General features: G+C 45.4%; 1 protein-coding gene across 1 annotated transcript in view; it reads right to left on the minus strand.

The window, feature by feature from the left end:
• Nucleotides 1-640: 640 nt before the first annotated feature.
• LOC138283776 (catalase-like) overlaps nucleotides 641-23,969 on the minus strand; it is a 91,854-nt gene continuing 68,525 nt past the window's right edge. Inside the window, exons 9-13 of the mRNA XM_069221847.1 lie at nucleotides 23,093-23,231; nucleotides 12,911-13,041; nucleotides 12,076-12,183; nucleotides 1,903-1,992; nucleotides 641-1,284 (exon numbers count right to left, since the gene is read on the minus strand). Coding sequence (XP_069077948.1) covers nucleotides 1,261-1,284; nucleotides 1,903-1,992; nucleotides 12,076-12,183; nucleotides 12,911-13,041; nucleotides 23,093-23,231 — 492 coding nt within the window. The 3' untranslated portion in view covers nucleotides 641-1,260. The remainder of the gene's footprint in view (nucleotides 1,285-1,902; nucleotides 1,993-12,075; nucleotides 12,184-12,910; nucleotides 13,042-23,092; nucleotides 23,232-23,969) is intronic.

The raw sequence follows: 23,969 nt of genomic DNA on the forward strand, positions 1-23,969 counted from the left end.
TGCATTGAATGTAGCGCCGCGTTTCTTAAATTCAGTCCTAAGCCTGTTCTACAGTTTCAGTCTTCAAACCCCTGAGGTCATTCCATCAGACATTATGCTCTTGACAGTGTTGCTGAGAGGTTTAGGGTGGGCCTCTCAGCACTTCGAGGTTAGAACTTTCTTGGATGATGCTAAACATTTCCTTTATCTAGTTTGGAGCCTTGTTGATGCATTTGGTGAGGTGAAACATTTTTTTTCCTTCTCACGACTAATTACACCATTTACTTTTCAAAGTCATGTGTTGCCTTTAAGTTCCAGCCAGGATAGTGCACCAGCTGTTGGTAGGTTTGTTTTTTTTTGTTTTCAGTGGTAGCGGGTGCCAACCTGCGTAGAGTTGAGGGTGGAAAGCAGGGCCTTATGGTCGAGGTTTGTGGGCGCTCTAGACCGGCAGGACATGGCTGGCAGTGGGCTACAACCATACACCACTTAGGTTAAACCCAATGTGTCCATATTCTTGAGCACCCCTGAAGCAGGTTTACTGTCTGGACTCTCAAACCTACTGGTTTGATACTACTCACTGCTGTTCACCACCCACATGTCTTTTTTCACAAATAAAAGCAAGACAATTAAGCACAGTAGAAATAAAAAGGGTACCAGCGTGCCTGGTTTTGATAATTTTATTGCTATGGAATACAAATTCAAATGCTTTGCTCAGTTTCTCCCAGAATCATGATTTCTTGATGCTGGACGTGGAGAAGGCACCTGTCCATGAAACTGATTTGCAGGTTGAAGTTATTTGTGACAATAATGTAACAGCTAGGGCACCCTTAAGCTATTGGAAACATTAGAATCAAAACACTTGTGCGTTACAATGTTTCAATAATTCAGTACAATTTTATAAATGTCTACTGAAATGCCTGCGGGTATCTACTGGCACAAGAAGAAAGTAAGAAACTGTGGGTAACTGATCTGCAGAGAAAGGCATGGAACGATAAGGAAAATGCTCTAGCAGAAAAAAGGCTAAATCGTCAATTTTAAAAACAGCTGACAGAATCCCAGCGCTCTCCACACCGGGTGGATGCACAGTATATATGTGCCCGAGTCTAAATGCAAATGACAAATTGTAATCCACAGAAGCAGCTCCATATATTTAGACAGTATAATATATTCTGTATTATTAGTCAGAACTGTGTAGTATTGAGCATCATTGCAAGGTTTTGCAGCATTTGCACCGTCCGCGTACATCTCTGGAACAGTTCCAGCAGGTCGTCTTGACAAGGTTTACTTCTTGGGTTGGCTGGCAGGCTGAGAGGGGGAGGAAAACAAGTTCATTTGTCTTTTAAATGCAGCAAACATGATTGCTTACTAATGGAGTCAAATAGACTGCACAGCTTTCAGCAAAGTCGCTAGAAAAGTTGTATTCACACAAATCGTATTGACAACCAAAAACATGAAGCTTTGGCGAATTAAGTGATGGGATAAGTAGATATCCTGCTCAACTTCTATAAGAAATATTAAAAGCTTGTTTGACGGGTCTAGAATATTTTTAGTAGCTTTCCAAGCAGCAATGATATAGCTGATCATGTGTAAAATTGGTCAATTTGCATCCAAGAAGATGTACCATGTCACCCCCCACCCCAACACTTAAAATAACTTATGGCTTGAAAGACCAGAGGTTCAGCTTAGAGATGCGTAGCCCTATTGACTCCAGTCTATGCGAACAAAAGGAAACAACACAGGCGCGTGGACCAGTCATGGGGTACAATGCCTGTGGCTGTTACACGCGAGGCGTCCCAAGACTGCACACTACACAAGGAAGGCTCAGATGAGAAGACGCAGTCATGGGACCGAACAACTGATGACTGCATGTTACAGAACTGAGCAGAAATGCACTTTATGAGAACAAAATCTTGATTTGTTCACCTTTTTCTTGCATGCCTCGGCGTTGTATTTCTCCAGTAGGGTCTGAATACCATTGCCGTAGTCTGGATGAATATCCGTGAACAATTTCACCTGAGAAAGAACAAATGAGAGACAGCAAAATTTTACAATGAAGATCACAGACCAGATCATTTTCAGTCACTGAAACGGAAGTGGCAAAGGCCCTGGGCTAGATACCGAGATGTGCAGCAATATGCAGATATACAGATATTAATTAGCGGCGGCTCCTCGGCTATGGCAGAGGAGCGTTGCCCTCACGCCAGCAGCAAACGCTCAAATCCTTAAACAACGAAATTATAATAAACTAAGTTTATGATCCTTCCGTTGTTAAGGGGACGGCGCATTGGGGATGACGAGCACTGAGGGGAGCGTACTGTGCAATCCCCTCAGTGCCCTTGTGTGTCTGGCCGGCCATCCCGGGCTGGCCAAACACACATGCGCACTGTGCTGTCTCCAGCGCGGCACTGTATTGCCGGGCTGCAGAAAGCAGGCACAGGCTCCCAGTCCGCCTGGGAGTACCCTGGCTGGGTGCTCCCAGCCAATCCTAACACTTCCCTGAGCAGCGTTAGGATTGGCCACAGGGCAGGCTAGGAGCCTGTACCTGCCTGCTGCTGAGGAGACGCAGGGTCCGTTGCGCGGAGGGTAGGTAAGTTTTGTTTTAATATTTTTTAAAATTTTATTAATATCCCCCCGCGTGGCGCCCCACCCCGTGTAATCTCTGTGAGCTGCGACTGATTTTAATACCATACCAATGAAAATAAAGGTATGTTATTTGCAGCCAGTGTCTTAATTTGAACATTTAAACTAATGCTAGATAGTAAAGCTTGCTTATCAGGATCATCAGCAGCCTAATGAGAGATACTTACTTTACGTTTCACTGACTACAAGATGCAATCACTTTACAAGGAAAAGAAATGGACATTTACGATTATGGGGGGGTTCCAGTTCTGTTTACAATGATGACACAAGACTAAAAACCATATAAGTAGGCTTGCAAGAGTAATATCATATTAACCTCAGCTTATGTTATATGTAATATACATTTATATTATTATAATTAGGTTCTGAATTTACTTGCACAAAACCATAGAAATTCAGCAGTTATAGTCAGAGGTATTTCAAGCAACTGTAACTTGTGGCCTAAGGTAGCTATAACTCGTGCCCCTACCATGCACAGTTTGTTCTTCAATAATTTGATCTGTAATGTTTTAGTTATATTTTTAATGATGTTTTAGAAGTTGACCTGAGACAAGGGCGCGAGTTATAGTTACCTGAAATAACTCTAACTGTAGCTGCCGAATTTCTATGGTTTTGTGTGAGTAAATTCAGAACCTAACTATAACGTCCCTGTAACTTTTGTTTTTTTAAGTGAATTTCTACGTTTTAAAAAAATATAATTTTTTAACTATAACGTCCCTGTAACCTTTGGTTTTTTAAGTGAATTTCTACGTTTAATTTTATTTTTATTTTCTAACAATAACGTCCTTGTAACCTTTGTTTTTTTCAGTGAATTTCAATGTTTTTTTGTTAACAAAAAGTAATTTTAATTACTATACATTTATCCAACCACCGCCGCGCACGAGTTGGCCACAGGGCCTGGTTTGCAGCCAAGCCCTGCGGTCAACCCCCATTACCACTCAATCCGGGTTTGGCTGAAGGGGTGCCGCAGGGCCTGTCTCTCTGGGTATGTGAATAGTTCTGAGAGAGTGTCTCTGGATGTGAGAGTGGGTGTGAGAGTGTCTGGGTGTGAGATGGTCAATATGGGTGTGAGAGTGGGTGTGAGAGTGTCTGGGTGTGACAGTAGGTGTGAGAGGGAGTCTGGGTGCGAGAGTGGATGTGAGTGTGTCTCTGTGAGTGTCGGTGTGGGTCTGTGAGTGGGTATGTGAGAGTCTGAGTGAGTCTGTGAGTGTGTGCGTGAATGTATGAGTGGGTCTGTGAGTGGATGCATGTGTGTCTATGTGAGTCTGTGTGTGAATGTTTCCGCGTCTCTGAGTGGGCGTGTAAGTGTCTGAGTGGGTCTGTGAGTGGGTGTGTCAGTCTCTTAGTGAGTCTGTAAGTGAGTGTGTGAGTCTCTGAGTGGGTCCGTGAGGGTGTGTGTGTGTCTCCGAATGGGTCTGTGAGTGGGGGAGGGTATCTCTGAGTAGGTCTGTGAGTGTGCGTGTCTAAGAAGGTCTGTGAGTGGGTGCGTGAGTTTCTGAGTGGGTCTGTGAATGGGTGTGTGAGCCTCAGTGGGTCTGTGAGAGGGTGCGTAAATGACTGAGAGCATCTGTGAGTGTGTGCATGACTGTCTGAGTGAGTCTGTGAGTGGATACATGAGTGTCTAAGTAGATCTATGAGTAGGTGCATGAGTGCCTGAGTGGGTCTGTGAGTGAGTAAATGAGTCTCAGAGTGGGTCTGTGAGTGGGTGCATGAGTGTCTGAGTGTGTCTGTGTGTGTCAGTAGCTATGTGAATGACTCAGTCACAAAGCAACCTTTTATGCAACAAGAGTCCAGGGAAGTGTAGGTGGCCCTTCTATTACTAATATTTAGCCCGGGGAGGTGGTGGTCTCCGGGGCTTGGGGGGTGTAGTCCAGGCACCCCCTCCCACATAACAAACATTTAGGGGATCATTCTGACCCTGGCGGCCGGTGGCCGCCAGGGCCACCGACCACGGGAGCACCGCCAACAGGCTGGCGGTGCTCCCACGAGCATTCTGACCGCGGCGGTTCAGCCGCGGTCAGAAGCGGAAAGTCGGCGGTCTCCCGCCGACTTTCCGCTGCTCGGGGGAATCCTCCATGGCGGCGGAGCGCGCTCCGCCGCCATGGGGATTCTGACACCCCCTACCGCCATCCTGTTCCTGGCGGGTCTCCCGCCAGGAACAGGATGGCGGTGAGGGGTGCCGCGGGGCCCCTGGGGGCCCCTGCAGTGCCCATGCCAATGGCATGGGCACTGCAGGGGCCCCCGTAAGAGGGCCCCACTGTGTATTTCAGTGTCTGCAATGCAGACACTGAAATACGCGACGGGTGCAAACTGCACCCGTCGCACATACCCACTCCGCCGGCTCCATTCGGAGCCGGCTTCCTCGTGGGTTGGGGTTTCCCGCTGGGCTGGCGGGCGGCCTCCTGGCGGTCGCCCGCCAGCCCAGCGGGAAAGCCTGAATGGCCTCCGCGGTCTTTCGACCGCGGAGCGGCCATATGGCGGTTCCCACGAGGCGGGCGGCTACCGCCGCCCGCCTCAATGAGAATCACCCCCTTAGTCCCTGGGAGGTGGTGGTTCCTGGGGCTCCTGGAGGTGCAGGCAGTCCCCCAGCCCCCATTACACACACATCTAGCCCCGGGAATGTGGTGGTCCCAAGGGCTCAATGAGCCTTAGGAGGGGGATCCCAGCACCCCCCCTCCTTTTTTTATAATAACGCCCACAGGACCTAGCCCACCCGGGGACTTTTTCCAAAACAAGCGGGGGAGCCAACGCTTGTTTTTTTTCATTTTTATTTTTGCCGGATCCGGCAAGACTCTCAGTGAAAATTTGGCCCTCTGGGATCCCAGCACCAGAACTAAGTGGTCTGGGTGTCACTACCAAGGCCCCTTTTCTCTTTTTTTTTTTTTTGAGGGACTCGGCTGAAGTTGAGTCCTAACATAGCTGCCAACAATTCCTTGTTGAAGTGCTGGCAGCCAATCAGATCTCAGCATGAGATCGGGTGGGTTTGTGGAGCGTTGCGTCCCTGTACTGTATATACAAATTAGAATTTTCTTTAATATCTCAAAAACTACTGAGTGGATTTACACTAAATAATAAAACGGGCGCTTTCAGGACCAAGAGCTACCCTGCTGCCAAATTTGGTGTAATTCCATACAGTGGTTCGGGCTGCAGTCCTGTTCAAAAACCCTACAGGAATTAACCTGGAGAAAACACGTTTTGGGACCTGCTTTTTCTCGGCCCCCGCTTGATGGATCACCCCAAACCTTTCCAGACAGCAGCTGAAGTGAGTCTCGAATTTTTTCGGAAAATGTTGTGAAGATTCATCAACTGGCGCCAAAGCTATATATATATATATATATATATATATAAGATATAGGCAAGTCAAAAAACGCTCTTTCTATAGAAACTAGGTCCTAAATATAACTACCTAGCATCGACCACCATTAGGTAAGACACATGCATATACAGTTTCAGTTACACCAGTCACATGTACTTATATGTACAATACATATATATATATATATATAGCAGTTTTACATGGGACTGAAAATAAACGGGGCCTAACAAATAGTTTGAAGCAACTGTACTAATAAATGCACTGTTACATGTTTAGTACCATAGTCCAAAAGTCAACTTCAAGCTTATTACCACATTAGAGATAACCTAACATGAGCAAAATACTGACTATTTCCTCGTAGATTGCATGTTACAATTACTTTACACATGGAAACAACTTTTCTATTAGCCTCACGGCCTCTTCAATGTGATTTTATCTTAATGCGCAAATTTAACCTCTGGCATCATGGTTAAATACCTTTGTTTGAAAACAAATTTCAGATCCACATGGCATAATGCAGAATGTTATGTGCTCTTTATTGTTATTCTGAAGGGAAAGGATAAAACCCAATGGTGATAACCAAAGTTTTTGTTGATTTTTGTTCTGATTACTTCAATGATTACTTTAATGTAATTTGACACAGCTACACAAAACTTCCCAATAAAACATGTCATCTCTTTGAAGCTCCCGCACATATGACAACCACCACCACCAAGCTGACCCTACCACCTCAGAACATCTCCTCTGCCTCCTGCTCAAAACACAATCTCTCTGCAAGTATACCACCGAGATCTGCGATACCATGTCCTCCCTCTCCCCGATGTCATCCTTCTATCCGAGACCAGGCTCAACCCACATTGGTATCCGACCTTGCCTCAGCAATGCCCGACAGCTACAAGATAACACACTGAGATGGATTCCACAGAGGTGGAATCGGCATCATCCGCAAGGAAAACCTATACTGCACCCCAATGACAGACAACGCCACCCGATCATGGAGTACCTCAACTTCCAAGTCCACTCCAACTATCAAACCACCATTAGAGGAACTCTCACCTACAGACCTCCAGGTCTGCACCCCAGTTTCTACAAGGCCATTACATATTTCATCGCTTTGCTCGCCATCAACTCCAAGCACTACATTTTCCTTGGAGACCTCAATGACCCTGATGACACCAAGACCACTAACCTCCTTTAAACATAACACCCACAGCCTCACTCAACTACCCACCGACCCCATGCACATCAGAAGACACACATGCGACCCCATTTTCATGGCCAACAACAGAGTCAAGTACAGCATGTCACCAAACTCACCTGGACAGACCACACCATCATCAATTTCACCATCACAGATTCCCCCCAGCACCACCACTAAACCGTCAATCACCTCTCACCAAAGCTAGAACAAAGTATCAGAGATTCAATGGACCAACGCTTTCAACTACTCCCACCCAGATACCTAAACGTATCTGGAACAGGCTGCCAAGAACTTCTCTGCCTAGATCACCGATTGCCCTGGCAGAGTCGCCCCCATCAAGCCCACAAAACCTAAGACACCCTCCAAACAGGCCAGCTGGTACACCTCAGAACTAAGAAGTACAAACCACAACTGAAAGCAACTTGAAAGAAGATGGTGTACCAACAAGGACACAACAGACCAAGGGGGTGATTCCAACCTTGCCGCCAGGCGGGAACCGCCAAGCGGCCGCCATGCGGCCCCCATTGCAACATACCCGCTGGGCCGGCGGGAATGAGGCCGCAACACAGGAGCCGGCTCCTAATGGAGCCGGCGGTGTTGCGGGCGTGCGACGGGTGCAGTTGCACCCGTCGCGCTTTTCACTGTCTGCCATGCAGACAGTGAAAAGCAGGCCGGGCCCTGTTAGGGGGCCCCTGCACTGCCCATGCCAGTGGCATGGGCAGTGCATGAGCCCCCAGGGGCCCCAGGACACCCCTTACCGCCAGCCTCTTCCTGGCGGTGTAAACCGCCAGAAACAGGCTGGCGGTAAGGGGTCATAATCCCCAGGGCAGCGCTGCTTGCAGCGCTGCCCTGGCGGATTATCACTGCCGGGGGAAAATCGGCGGGAAACCGCCGGCCCCGGCGGTGCGACCGCAGCTTTACCGCCGCGGTCAGAATAGGGATTGAAGCACCGCCAGACTGTTGGCGGTGCTTCCGTCATTCTTGCCCTGGCGGTCAGAATGACCCCCCAAATATCCTACAAAACTTTGCTCAACCAATACCACCAACTCCTGAAAAGGATGAAAAGTAGCACCCTTGCCCACCTCATCGAGGCCTGTGCCAACCACAGTAAAGAGCTATTGAACATTGTCAGAGAGTTCTCCAACCCCTCAGCCTCTGAAAAGATATGAAGTCCACAACACCCTGGTGGACTTCTTCCATGACAAGATCTCTGACATCTACAGAAACTTCAAGCGCATAAGGTCATCTTCCATCTTCTTGGGCTGCTGTTTGGAAAATGAGGCGTAGTGTGTTTAACTTGACTGAGGTGGACAGTATAACTGCTAGTGGTGAGGATTCATATAGCTAGCGAGCGCTATGGCCACCGCTACAGGAAGATAGACCTCTGCCTCTTGCTCCTTGAAATTTCACATGCCATTGTTATTGAAAGACCTCTGAGGGAGGAGCCGGCCAGTGTGTGATTTGATTGTAGGGCCTCATCTACATGATATCTGAAATTTTTTTCACTATCTAACAGCATGTATAAGACACGTTGTTGCACCTCAGGGCTGAATGAAGCCAAACACAGCTACCTGAAGCCAGGCTGATTGGTCTCCTCGAGCTAAAGTGGTGGGAGGAATTGACACCTGCACCTAAATAGGGCTGTGCCTGTCCTCACACAAAACAGTCTCCATCCCCCTGGAGTGTGTCTGGGACAGGGCAGGGAATGCAGGGTCTTGTGCACTAAGAAATCTTCTCTTTGAAGTTTTTCTTCAAGGACTGAAATGGATGTAAGTACTCAACCTCTCACCCCACATAGTTAGAACACTTCTGGACTGAGGACAGTCTGCCAGGAAGAAGACCTGGATGCTGTAGGGGGGGCGGTCACTCTGCCTGTTGCTTTGTTGTGCTAGCCTGCTGCTTACTGCTTCTGTCCTGGGAGTGAAGGGACTGGACTTGGCTTTCTGCATCCTGCTTCCAAAGGTTCTCCAAGGGCTTGAACTGAGCTTGCCTCCTGTTAAGAAGTCTCAGGGCCATCAAAGACACCACCTGCCAGCCCCTGGGCTCTCTTGTTGAGAGTCCTAACTTGCAAAGTGGTGCCAAATCCAGTTCCTGGGCCCTTAGAAGTGAGCTCTAGTGCAACCAAGAAGAAACTAAGCACATCGACTCCAGAGCGACTTTGGAACCGGCACCATGCTGCTGTCTGCACCGCAGCTGTGGTCCCGCTGAGTTCAACAACAGCAATCTTCATCACAGGCTCGATGCCGCCGCAGCACCACAGCGTGAGTCCCGAGTGCTGTGTCACTGATGTCCATGACACCTGACTCCACCACAGCGCTCTGGCCCTGTCGTGTGATCGTGACACCGCAAACTTGATGCCTCCCATCCTGACCTGCTGGAATCATTTACCCCACTGGGCTGTAAAGAACCAACGCCTTGCCACTGAGCCACATCACTTCCCCTGCAACTGTAAGGAACCAACGATGCCCCTCCCCTGCTTAGAAGTAAGGAAACAATGCCTCACCTCCCCGGTAGCAGTAAGGAACCGACGTCGCACCAGCTTCGGCAACGCCTCACCTCCCTGACTCCGTGCAACATCTTTGTTTCCTCATAATTTTCCAAGGTACCATACCTGGGGTCTATGCAACTTCGTGACCGGCCCGCACTCCCTCGTTAGTGGTGTCGGACTTTTGGGAATAGCTTATCATTCCCTTACGAAAGGTTAGGGATAGTGGACATTAATTTATACTATTAGGCCAGTGCACTGCATCTATTAATGACTGGATTCATGCAGATTGCAACAACCCCTTTATTACCTCGGAACCGCAAATATGTATAAAAATATAGCGTACCTATTCTGAGGTTTCTTTAGACATTGTGACCTTCTCCCCTCCACCACCTTCTTCGTGCATCGATTTTTGTTCACCTTCACCCTCTGCAGCCCCTTTGTGTGTGAACCACTCCACCCGCAGCCTTTCTTTGAGCTGCATCACTCCTGCATGTGCATTTTGGTTCTCTCTCCCCACTGAGGCCCACATGTGCAGCCTATCCCGCTTTCAGCCTCTGCATGCCACCCAGCCCATTGTGGCCCCTCTGCATACCCCTACAACCCCTGCAGCTCACCCTATGGACTCCCAGCTCTGCAGACCATCAGTGTGGCCCTTACCCCCTCCTGGCTCTCTGTGTGCAACCCTGCCTCAACCTCTGCAGCCACTCCGTTTTCCAGTAGCCCCTTTGTCTCCATCTATGTGACTTGTCCTCCTTGGCTTCCACTCTATGCACAGACCCCTGTATTCCCTATTTATAATTCCGCCCTCTGAGGCCTCTTTGTGTATTCCTCTGCTCACCCTACAGCCCTTCCGTGCAATCTTGCCTCTTTGTTCCCCCCACATCTCCAGGAGCACGCATTGCCCTGCGATTCTCCCTACATCCCCCCCGTGCGCCCTGCCTCTTGGTTGCCTCCTTGCATGCCATGCCCCATAGAAGCTACTGTGTCCCTCTGAGTGATCCCCATTGCAGCCCCCTCTTATGCTACTCTACCTCATATCTGTAGCACCCAGATGTGCCCTACTCCTCCAATCATCCCCTTTCTTTGCCCACACAGCCTTCTGTGTCCTGATTTATGGCTCTGCCACATTGAAAAACCTGTATGCTGCCTTGCCCCTCCCATGATGCTCCTCAGTGTGTTCCTATGCCACCCTGCAGCACATCCGTGAGTCCACTACCTTCACTGCATCCATTTGTAGTGCCCTCCCATCCACTGCAGCCCGCGTCCCACCTGCAGACTCTTTGATTCACCCTATGCTGCTCCCCCTGGTACAGTATGCCCCCAGTCATCCCCTGCAAGCTTTTGTGAGTTTTAAGACATCCTTTTTTGTAATGCCATTCCTTTCAGCCCGTGTGTAGCTTTTTAACCCCACCACTGGCTCTCTTTGTATCCATCTGTTCTGTCTGCCCGCCTCCTGCTCTGCAGCTAAATATATGTGCCCCACAGCCTCTTCAGCCTCACTGTGTGCCATCCTGCTTCACCTACTGTAGCTCCTCTGCCCTTGTGCCTTCTCCCATCTTTGTGCTGACCCTCACACCCTATATGTGTATGCCTCGCTTTGTCTCTATATGCACCACACCCACTGCAGTCCCTCTGTGTATTCCTGCCCATGTGTATGCTGCCCTACCCTACCTCACCTCGCCTCCCACAGACTCAGCGTGCAGCCCTGACCTGCCACTGCAGGTCCTCGGTGTATTCCCCTCTCCCTGCGTGCTGCCCTACCCTACCATGCCTCACTCCTCACAGACTGAGCGCGCAGCCCTGACCCGCCATTGCAGACCCTGTGTGCATCCCCACCTCCCTGTGTGCTGTCCTACCCTACCGTGTCACCCTCCTCACAGACTCAGCGCGCAGCCCTGGCCCATCCCTGCAGACCCTCTGTGTCTCCCCGCCTCCCTGTTTGCTGCCCTGTCCTACCTCACCTCAATTTGCACACACTCAGAGTGCAGCCCTGGCCAAGCAAGTCCCTCTGTCTATCCCCGACTCCGTGTGTGCTGCCCTACCCTACCGTGCCTCACTCCTCACAGACTCAGCACACAGCCCTGACCTGACACTGCAGTTGCTCTATCGGATCTTTCTTCCCAATAGCCTTTTTGTGTGCACCCCCACCCGCAGGCCCTTTGCAGCATCTCCATATAGCCCTTCCATGCTGCCCAGCCCTCAATCCTTCCCCTAGGAGATCACACTGCTCCTTGGGGTGAGATTATGTTACACCCCTTCTCCCCACTACATTTTTTACAAATCTCTCACTATGTCTGCGAATACTGGGTGAGGTCTAAAAAAGAAAGTAGAGCCCCTGGTTCCTAAGTGTTACTCTAACACCACCCAACCCCTAGCATAGTACCACAGGATGTTTGCATGGTCTGTTTTAGCTACAAAAGTGAGCATAACTAAAAAGTCTCTGTTACTCACAGCTCGCTTCTGGATGAAAGGCTGAGTATCCTTCAGGTGTCCAGCGATGTTAGCGCACAGACGCTTACGTTCATCTTCCTTTAGAACATTCAAAAAGAAATTCCGCACCTACAGATTAAAAGGAAAGGATGAGGATGAAATTTCCCTACTGTGCCAAAGCAGGCCGAAATTCAATCAGAAGGAATAAGAAAGGTTAGTGAATCTACGAGAACACTGAGTGGTCTCAGACCATGGATTCTCCTCTATTGGGCGATTGTGAGACTAGACCAGGGGCTTCCAACCTTTTTGTTATGACTGCTACTTTGAATAATAAAAAGCATCCTGAGCTACTAATATAATTAGTGCTGTAATAGTAATTACATCAGACGTGGTGTTGTTAGTTGCCACCCTAGGCAAAATTATCTGTAGCGAGCACCAGGCACAGTACCCAGCAGTAATATAAAAAAGACACTGTCATATTATGTGGGTAATACATAACAGCCATAGCTTTAATGTCCCTGGCACCAAGGTAATTATATTAGTAATAAATCATGTCCTACTAATGCCTTACAATACGAAAATTAAAATATGACTGGCATAATATGTACCAGATGAGGCATTAAGGTTAAAACTAATGTTGCCATATTCTGCATTTTATCTTGAGTCGGATTATTTAAGCGAAGAACTAGACACCGTTTCACATGAACCTTGCAACAGATCCCGTTATTATCTTACAGAGTATGTCCATCTTTGTTTCATGCATTGCAAAGACAGAGAGCCCCTATAACTTCTAAGATGCTTGGTTCGCTCTCCTGTCTTTTTCAGAGGAGTTTGTTGTCCCACCCACCCTAGTTACCTGGGTGACGTTATCCTCATTCACAGACTCATGACGATTGACGTCTCCTGAGGCCTTGTACATGCACAGCTTCAGGTTTGGTTGCGCCTCAGGTCCACTGAAACTGTTTGGGTAATAGTTAGGTGCATTACCTAAAACAAACAAAAATGTATCCAAAAGGTGTCAGCTATAAATGCTATGAACTGGGAAAGTGCAGAATGTATCAAACATGTTGCCATTATGAGCTCTCCATAAAGACATCAAATGAAAGGGTGTTTCCTCAGTATGCTCAGGATCCCTTTTCAACCACAAGCAGCTACACATTAAAAGTAAGAAGTAGGGATCTACTGTTCATCATTCCCACAGTTCTACATGAACAGTAATGAATCAATATAAGTCAACAAGTTTTTTTTCAGGACCCTATAGTTTTTTTGTTTTTTAATGGCATGTTGTTCATTAGTGTTTATCTTATTTTAAACCTTCTTTAAAGCATTACTAGTTAGGCTGGTCTCCATTTTGAGGACTGTCTTCGACCAATCGCACAAGAATTATAGCAGGACAACAGAAAGCATCATGCAGTACTAAAATGTTGTATAAAAGAATTGTAGCCTCAATTCACAGTGATCCAGAGCGATATATTTTTTCTTACTTCCATACTTGGTTGTTGTGCGTTCGGACATCTGAGCCTCACTTACTTCACAATCTCAATTAACTCACATCCAGTCTAAGTGATTTTTAGTTTCAAATCACTTGTCTATTTGTTAATCTGTCATTATTTATGCTTTTTGATTTCTTCCCCTTACAATTTAAGTTCCAGCCCTTCATTAGCTTCATATGAGGGGTTTCTTCCTGCAATATTTTTGCTATTTTGCAGTGTTAAATGATTCAAATTTATCTTTACACTCAAGAAAGTCAAGCCTTTTAATTTTCCGCAGTATGTTGCTTCTTTTAAATGTATTTATTTATTTAGGACGCTAGCATTGTATCACTGACAGAATATTAGAAACAGAAATATCATATGGACAGAATATAATGTAAAAAATATTGAGGAAAGTGCAGATAGGTAAGGTAGATTTACTATTCTTTACTCCATATCAAGGTACCTTGAAGATATCTAGATTGTCAAGGTTCATCTATGTGCAGTTAAATATATTAAAACTTTGCTTACCTATAGAAACTTACCTTCGCAATATTTTTGTCCTCGATATTCTTGACACAATATTTTGACCACACAATATTTTTTCTCCAATATTTTTGGCCTAGTTATGAGTTTGGCAGGCGCTTTTTACCGTCCGCCAAACTCCTACATGGTGGCTGCCGCTGTAGTGGTGACCACCCTATTAAGTGTTTCCCGCTAGGCTGGTGGGCGGAAACTGAGGTTTGCGCCCATCAGCCTAGCAGGAAACTGGCAACAGCATGGTCTGTGGCTCGAAACTGAGCCAGCGGCAATGCTGTCGCCTGCAGGCTGCACCAGCACGTTCACACTGATCACTGTCTGCCCAGCAGACAGTGAACATTGATATGGTGCTGGGCAGGGGGACCCCTGCACTGCTCATGCCAAGTACAGGCAGTACAGGGGCCCCCTGTGGCGCCCTGCACCTGTTCTCCACAAGCCTTTTTCTGGTGGTAAAACCGCCACAAAAAGGCTGGCGGAGATGGAGATCGTAGTCAGCAGCAGCGTCGCCCTGGCTGATTGCGACGTCCACCCACCGTCAACCCATCGGGATTACGAATCCCGGCGAAGATGGCGGTACCCTGGCAATGTGGCAGTCAGTGCGCCCATCAGCGGTGGTCTGACCTCCACCGCGGGGCTGGCAGTCTTAAGATCGCCAGCCTCATAATGAGGCCCTTTGTGTAAAGACCGCAAGCATTAAGGGCGTACACCACATCCATGGCAGTGGTGATCTTCCTCTTCGGATGCTCAATTTAGGTGATGGCCTCCCCTATCAAATTCTCCAGAAAGACCTCTAGCACATCGCGAGTCTCCTCAAAGATGAGGACTGAGATGTGCTTCACTCCTCCATGGCACACTAGGCTGCAAATGGCAGACTTGGTGATGCCCTGGATGTTGTCCCGAAGCACCTTCCTATGTCTCTTGGTGCTCCCTTTGCCAAGACCCTTTCCTCCTTTGCTGGTTTCCGTCACTCAGAACAGAACTAAGAATAAGAGATAGCATAGGACCAGAGCATTTATACTTCTGTATACATGTATCAATAGCTTGTGTAAGGTCCTGTTCTTGGAGGAGAGCCATCTGTTTCAGTGGCGCCATGCTAAAATGAGGGTAACTCTTGAAAGATTATATAAGGTTTAGGTGGGGAGGTTACTTATCTTCTCTACTGGGACAGAGAAACAATTTGGGAGGCCAACGAGAAGACTAATGTGGAAGGTCAGTTTACAGAGTACAAAGGACAACATATTTTTGGCTGCCTTGAATAGTAGGCGTCAACGTATTCTATGGACTTTGGGCAATCTAAAGCGTGCAATAGCGGGCTTCTATTTTCGTTGACGGGCGGGAGAAAATATTTTGGAGAGTCTGGAGAGAAGTGACGAGAGTTGTTGAGAGAGAAGGGTGCGAAGGATTTTAGGAATATATGGCGATTCGCCTACAGTCTGTATTACCTGTCCAACTCCATGTCACTTCCTCTCCTCACTTCTCTGGTTAAACACAGTACACTAAACTGACATAAGGAGTTTTCGGTTTGAAAATCTAATGGAATATATAATATGAATCATAATAAAAAGCAATATTTTATTTTATTACATTTAATGTCCACTTTGCTGATTTATTTCTTCAGCAGTGCATTATTCGTTTACAAACTAAGATCTTTTCAAATGTACTTCAGAAAAAGGGTAGAGATTAAGAGTGAATAAAAAATGTTAGCAAAAAGTGAAATTCACACTATTTTAGTCCACCTGAAGAAACACAATTTGTTTTGCAAATTTGGTAAAATCCACCCCAGAGATAGATTAGAGAAAAGGGCGGATTTTGTGCCTACTTGTTTCTGTGCTTCCTCCCCTCCCCAGACCAAAGCACGTAGCTGCACAAAGTGCTGGCTAACGAAAGCAATTCTGATTGCATGGCAGAAGCCAATCATGATGTTCTTCATAATGTAAGAACTACTTTCACTGGTTGGAAGTGTGGCTAATCAGACAGCTGTTATTTCAGCCATTTCAATGGCCACTCTTGCAATCAATTTGAATAGGTCCCTGTGTTAGGTCGAATTGGTAATGGTAGCCAGTCAGAATTACTGTGGATTTTTATAGAGACAAACTGCCCACTAGTTGGCCAGAACACTTGTAGCAATCACAAGCAGCCCAATATTTATTGGGTTTATTTTACTCAATGGTAGGTGGAAGTAGATCCATTAAATTTGGTGGATTTACATCCGCTTACCAAAAAGCAACAAATACCAGTTCAACCGCCGATCAGTACTCGTCTCCTAAAGATACCTTCACTGCAGAAACTCACTTTCTGATTGCACATCCTCTGTTCTAGTTAAAATGTTTTACTGTGGCTCAGAGCCACAGCTCAAAGGTTGCACTTTTGCAAATGTTAAATCGATTAAACAATTTTCAGTCAGCTATCCTCTGTTCAGACTACCAGCAAAAATTGAAAAGTACACATTATGCAAGGCACATATTTACAGACTTTGCTGAGATTGTGAAAAATTATCCAAAATCCACTAGAGCATGTGACATTTGCTCAATCTTTGAAACTAAGAAGTAGACAGCTTATGATTACGCAAAAAGTATTTTCAGAAATCAGTAACCTATTCCGTGAGGCACAGTGTATAAAGGGGGTTATTTTAACTACTACAGTCTAGCAAAGAATACATTGTGTAGCAGACCCTCATATTCCACAACCCATATAGGGTTGTTAGGACTAGAGCACAGGACTGCAACCTCCATCTAATGACTCAACAACTGCTTCGAAGGATGTCCATGTTCAGGGGTACAGAACGCATACTACTTCGCTCTCCAGTGTACATTATTACAGGTATCGTTGAGTCAGTTACCCACCCCACTAGTAGCTCCATGTCTTACCAGCTCAGCCCATCTCCACCGTCACTATAAACTACTTCCTGTAGATCCATTTCCTACATTACAGCTCAGGCCATCTCCACAGTCACTACAAATTCCTCACAGTAGATCCATTCCCTACATTCCACAGCAAGGGATGAAGCATCCTCACACATCTCAGACATGCAGCACTCTAAGACACAGCAAATTACAGTATCCACAACAAGGTCAACAAACAACTAGGCAAAAACTCACCAACGAAATACAACACTCAACAAAGAGGAATATTAACAAAGTATTTTCAGAGGGGTCCAAATGACATCAATGTAGTGTGCACCCTCACATTAGCACTCCCTCACAAACATCACATTACTAAACTCTTCAACACATAACTCACCATCCAACCTCCTCCATCAAGCGCCTTTCCAACACCTCGTTGACTGCAGAAAAAACAACACACTGTAGTCACAGAATATTATAGCAACAGACTAAGACTAATTGTATTGCAACCAGCTTCCACACAGGAGCTCGTCTGTACCCCTTCCTGCACACAAAACAAACCATCATCTCAAAACATACATTTAGTAGCTCAAATTAATCTTCTAGCTAAACAATTCCAAGAAGCTATTCACCTCTTGCTTGTCATCCATGCTAAGATCTGTACAAATAACAGTCTACCTATGTCAACATTGACACAAATCAGTCACCACCAAAATGCTGAAAACAACCATCACACATATACACATGCAGATAAAACACTTAGCCAATTTGAGACTCTGTTCAGTTTTGCACTTGAAATAAGAAAAATCAGATCACATTTGCACAAACATTTCCGCAACAACAGAGGTTTCCAAACCCTACAGACGTCTACATCAACTGATACTCAGACATGTCCTGTACCTGAAGGAGAACCACCCTCACCTCTTCCAACCTCTTCCAATTCAGATTAAATCCACTCAGCTAAGACTTTTGGTGAAACCCTCAGACCACTAAGCTGGATGCCCTTCAGGTCATCCAGCATCTTCATTCTTGACTCCAAATTATTGACACTCTTGAATGTGAGCAATTTCCTCATATGCCTTGTCACTCTCCACTTCCTGACTTTGGCAAGGCTACGAAATACAAACACTATAATTTCTCCTTATCTCCTGTAATTTAATTTCATGGACCCTATATTTGGTGTTTTACAGCTTTGCAAAAACTTCCAGTACTGACTGGAAGGCCTTAGTGAGAAAAGTAACTTATCGACTCTTAACACTTCCTAAGTGGAAACATCCAACCTGACCCATCCTTCTTGGTGTTATTATTAGCTGTAGGTACCTACCTGCACCTACTAATGAACCACTTTCCAACACTCAGTGAATAGGACCAGGCTTGAACAATTTTGGGACTTATATATGAAGGTAGTTTGGAATTTGTAAAGTATTATTCCTGTAAAATCCTCTTTTGTACTCTTAAAGGTCCTTGGGAATTGGGCATCATATTGGAAGTAAATAAGAATAGTCAAGAAATATTTATATAAAATGAGTGCAAACAGAACAGATTGGGCCAATTTTGCTCTTTAACTAATAGGATGATGCGTGTTTCAGGACAAACTCACCAAGGTATTTCTGAGAACGTGGAGTACTATTCCTGTAGCATATGTCAAGTTGTCATAAAGGCCTGTCAGAATTGCCTCAATATAGGCCCATATTTATGAAAAATGGCACACAACTGCGCTAACGCAGTTGTGCGTAATTTTTATTTAACGCTATTCCCAACTGCCATCCGTGTGCCATATTTATAAAATGACGCACAATGGCGATAAGTAATAGCTAGCGTCTTAAAAAAAGACGCTAGCCGGTGAAGGATGGCCTAAGGGGAAATGGCGCTAGTGGGCCGGAAATGACATAAGGCTGGTTAGTGGCAAAATATCTGCCGCTAGTCAGGCTACCATCATTTTTTGACGCACAAGCCACCAAAGGTTACTCCTACATAGACAGGAGTCATTACCACCACCCCAATGCCCACCACAGTGCACCAGTGTCCCCTGGGCAAGCCCTACATACCCAGTGCCAGGCAGGGGGCCCCATGTAAGGGCCCCCCATTGGCCCACCACACACATACACTTACCTGCAACTTACCTGTTGGGTCCCAGTGGTGTGGATGGTGGTTTTGCAGGTGGTTGGGGTGGGCATCTTTGTGTCCATTCCATGGTGTTTACCCATGGAAATGGGACTACCTGCACTGTAACGCCTGGTATGACCAGGCGTTAAATAATGACGCTAAATGGGCCTAGCGCCATTATGTAGGCCCGCCTCCCAGTTGCACGTTGTTTCTGCATCGGTAGTTAAATATTGCGCTGGGGGGCTAGAGTCATTTTTAGGAAGGGAACGCCTACCTTGCATCTCATTAATGCAAGGTGGGTTGGTGCTTCCTAGAAATGGCACTAACTCCAAAACTTTGAAGCTAGACATGCCTGGCATCAAAGTATAAATATGGAGTTAAGTTAGCACCGCTTTAGCATCAAAATAAATGATGCTAAGGTAACGCTAACCTTCCATAAATATGGACATAGTTTGGTAAATGCATGGTCTTTTTTCTCTTATCTCCATTTGAAGAAAGACCTGGATGCTAGCTTTTGGCTTTGAATCTGGCTCGCGGCTTTGGTTCTTCAGTAGACATAACTGCGCACTGTCTTCCTTGGATGGAGCAGAGTTTCATTGAACTCATGCACAGAATCATAAAAAGATGAGAAGAGAAATTAGAATGTAGGCTCTCCTACAATGGCCATGAAGACAAAAGTGCCCTTCCAACATTTTTTGTTATTTCAAGTAGGGAGTGGAAATCTTGGAATAATTATCCTTAACATATTTTTAGAATATACAATTGCACCAACAGTTGAAGAGCATACAATAATTGTTTTCAGATGACGGCTTACCAAAGAATTTCAAATAACTTGTTTATAGATGTGACTTTCTTGTTTTGGAGTTAAAACATTTTTCAGAAAAGCTAGCGGCATTACCTTATCCCATACCTCCTATGAAAACTGCTGACTGTACACAGTAATGGGTGAACTTCATGTGCCCAGACTTTCCTAAATGTCAAACTGTGTTAAAATTTAAACTGCAAATAAAGACTAGACTTTGAGTGGGCAGATTAGGAAGATACACTGAACTCACTTTGGGTGTTTACATCATGTTAACACTGGCAATTCAAGGCTTAATAGATTATGTTTAACATCCTATGAATAAAGTGTTGAAAGTCATATTGCACAGCATTCCTTCCTTCTGCCCCTTCTCATTCTGAGAGCCTTGGGTAGGACGGTGAGCAAACAAACTGATTATTAGGCCAGGGGCCTGTGCTCAATGTTTGTTAGGTCCTTTGTAACCATGTGCTAGGTTAGCACTACACAAATCTGTTTAGGCATTGATATTTAACACCATGGTCCTATATGTTGACTGGGTCAGATTTCAATGTCCCATCTCATTGGATTTGTCTTTGCACATGGGGGATGCTTGGTATGAAGACTTTGTATACTATTGCTGGTGCTTGGAGATCTATGCAGTTGCCTATTTTCAGCATGTACACAGTTCAAGAACACAGTACACAGTTCAAGAAAAGCTAACTATAAAAGGATCCTGTAAAGAGTTGAATGCCTGTCACCCAGTATAAGGAAATGATGTAATCCCCTTCTTTGTTAACTGAAAAAATATCAAGCATTCATTCTCAGGAAACTGCTTCTTCGCTGAGACTACCCACAGGTAAAGAGGCAATACTCAGGGGCGCAGCTTCTTGAGGGGGGTGTTTGAGGTGTTACACTCCCTTAATAAATGTATTTTGTGTGTAAATAGTTGGGTACAGGTGCTCTCGGTCATGTATTGTGAGGTGTCTGTCGCATTCACCAGGAATTTTACACACACCCTCTTCCCCCTCTCTGTTTGGAGGCTTAAAAAATAATGTTTTCTCTCACTTCCTACCCCTACTAATCCGCATTTCTCTCCCTTTCCACTGTACTTTAAACCCCTCTTGCGCGCCCTGCTTGTCGTATAATGTATTTTAACATCATGTGCCAGCTTGATTGTTAGGAAATCTGAAGCTCACACCCTTCTTTTTTACTGACCAAGCTAAGCCCCTGACAATACTGGCCAGGCACCAAGGTTGAACAAGGTCAACTGCACATGGGAAGATCACCTTGCTTGTTTCAGGTACTCCATTTTGCCATTCATGGGGACAAACAAAATGAAGTCTGTCAGAGTGTTTATGCTTTCATGGCAATCAGATGTCCCCAAAACATTTCTGAGGTACCTCATGTCTTGTGGTGGTCCTATGTCTCTGGTACCAATTAGGGACAGTGCCACAGCAGAACTGGATCACATCTGATGTTTACTACGTCTCAGTCAAGTCTTTAAAAAAGATATTTCAAACTTCATCCATTTCTTCATTATCAGAAAGTGAACTTGGCGCTGCCCAAATCCCTCTTTAAGATCTAGGCACTCTCAGACCATTTGATCTCTGTGCTATTGATCTATCTACACAATGCTTCCATCATTGCAGTTTAGGTCATCACACAACCTCAGTTGTTCATATACAGGAACCTCTACAGTGTTTTCTCTGAGTTTGACAATGCCTATGCCAAATATGTTGACAACATGTTTTTACATCCACTCTCTATTGAAATACAATGGAGAAGAGGAGAGCTCAACATCTGGCTCTATATTATTCATCACAGTCTTCAGTGTCATAGGAAACCAATCCTTGGCTACCAGGACTGCATTATTTTCCCATCATATGCATGGCGTATGGCGTTAATGTTCAGAATCAGAGTTATCGTCTGCTCTATTGCAGAGGATATGGTGATGGCTGGATACAGCATTAGTTCTTCTGGTATAACAGTGTGCACAGTTGTCACAAGCAATAGTATCACGTGCAGTAATTCCACATGTGGGATTACTGCATGGAAATACATGGGCAAATAGAGAATGAATGAGAATTTGAAAAAGAGTTTCGCCCGCCTGGCACAGAACTACGGTTAGGGTTTGGTATGGCTCAGGTGCACAGTGGGTATGTTGAGCTCATGGCCTGCCTGCATCAGATGGCTGCAGGCATCTTCCAGGCTGTCCTGATGTGGCATGAGCAGGGTAGCTCTTATATTCAGCAGTGGTGGAGTGACTTCCAGGTTCTTTGGTTCCGTCTGCTCCTGAGGAGTGCGACTGTCACAGTGGGTCTTCATCGGTTGGTGTGTGTTGGGGAAGAGTGAGTCAGGTACAGAGTACCTGCATCAGAGGTGTTCCCATATTCGTGTTAGGACTTGCCTCATCAGTGACGCCATCAGTGCTATAGAGCCAATCACATCAGAAGTCTGTCGGTCTTTAGTCGCACAACCCTGCCCTTCTAATTCTCTTTGATCTTCCTCAGTGACCAACTGCAGGATGACCTCAGGTAGCAAGCAACACAGCAGCTGTGCTGATACAGTGAGCGCATTGAACATCTCGCTGGTTGTGTCTTTAGGCTCAAATGCAACAGGCATCTTGCAGCCTGGGATACAATTAGTTCATATTTCACTTTTATTTCTAAGGCTTGCATGGCTGCCAAATGGTATGGCATGTGCTATGTAGCATATCAAGTCAATGCATAAGGATACCATATGGATAGAGGATTCTACAAGTTGTATGTGTTTTAGTGAAATATGATTGTTGTACCATTATTTTCACAAGCTTGTACAGTGACAACAGTCTCAAGAATGGTGGTGCATCATGTCACTAACAAGATACTCCTGAAGGAATCAGTTTTCTCATTACATAGTCTTAGGATGAACGTTGGCACAGTCCCCCGACAGTTGCAAATGTCTCTCTGCAAAGTTTGGCCATTCTGTGTCTGATAGTGTCTGGTATCTTCACTCTTAACCAGTGGGTCCAAGCAGCATGCCACTTACTTTCTGAATATGATGAGAGCACTGGCAAATCACACTAGAAAAATGGCTGTGTTTGCTAACTGTATGTATCCTAAAATAGTAAAGTGAATCACAGCTCCAAAAGGTTCTTCAGGCCTCTTGGAGGCCTGAAGAATGGCCAAGTGATTGCTAATGTTAATGGGGCCTCGGTGCTCAACTAAATAGTCAATCGATGGAGGCAGAATAAGATATGGTCTAAAGAATACAATAAGCACTGGATCAAATGAGACTAAAAAGTGATGTCACGTTACCTTGGTTGTCGAACATGCACATTGGTCCATCTCTCATATAATTGGCAACCCGGCAATTAATTGGACGGTTTACAGGAATGTGAAGATAGTTGCCACCCAACCGATGCCTGTGGGTATCTGGATATGAGAAAAGACGACCCTGAAAACAAAGCAGGATATTCCCAGCATGAAATGTTTTTAGAGTCTTCAGATCTATAACAAAAAGGTTTGCATCACAAAGCACTCAAAGTTTTAAGCTAAAGAAAAACCAAGGACAGACTTGCAAATGTAACTCTAAACCAAGTGATTTTTTCAAGTTATTTATATCTGCCCTCTACAAGGATTGCTTTTAGAATTGTTACCATTCAAAATCAGTTCAACTATGCAGTCATGTGCAACAAATGTTTGTACCCATAACTGATTTTCAAGATATTCAGACTAGATAAGTGACATATAACTGAACTAAATTGAATTAATTTTGACTGTTAGTGGTTAGCCTGAAAATTTGGCATCGGTCTCATCCTCTAAGAGCTAGCTTGTACATCCTTGACAATTCTGGCAGGTAATTTTCAACATGTCAATTCTTCGATGGGTTGATAAGGTGAAGATGAGCACTGACTGCGTCGTGCCAACAGAGGTGACCTTGTACACGAGAACAGCTAATGTTCTTTCACAGTCTGCTATTTCCTGCCTTGCGTTCAGAATAATGTCACATAAATCTTTATTAAAAAGGAGGTTGAGGGGGATTTACAACCATTAATCAGTAAGGCTAACTGAATGGTGTGATTTTTAAGCACAATTATAAACCAGAAAAATAGATTTATAATATATCATATCCATTACAATAATATTAGCCACGGTTCTCTGGAAATAAGAATGTTCTGGAGTAGTTACGTCC

The sequence above is a fragment of the Pleurodeles waltl genome, chromosome 3_1 (genome assembly GCF_031143425.1).
Source record: "Pleurodeles waltl isolate 20211129_DDA chromosome 3_1, aPleWal1.hap1.20221129, whole genome shotgun sequence".
In the NCBI taxonomy this organism is placed as follows: Eukaryota; Metazoa; Chordata; class Amphibia; order Caudata; family Salamandridae; genus Pleurodeles; species Pleurodeles waltl.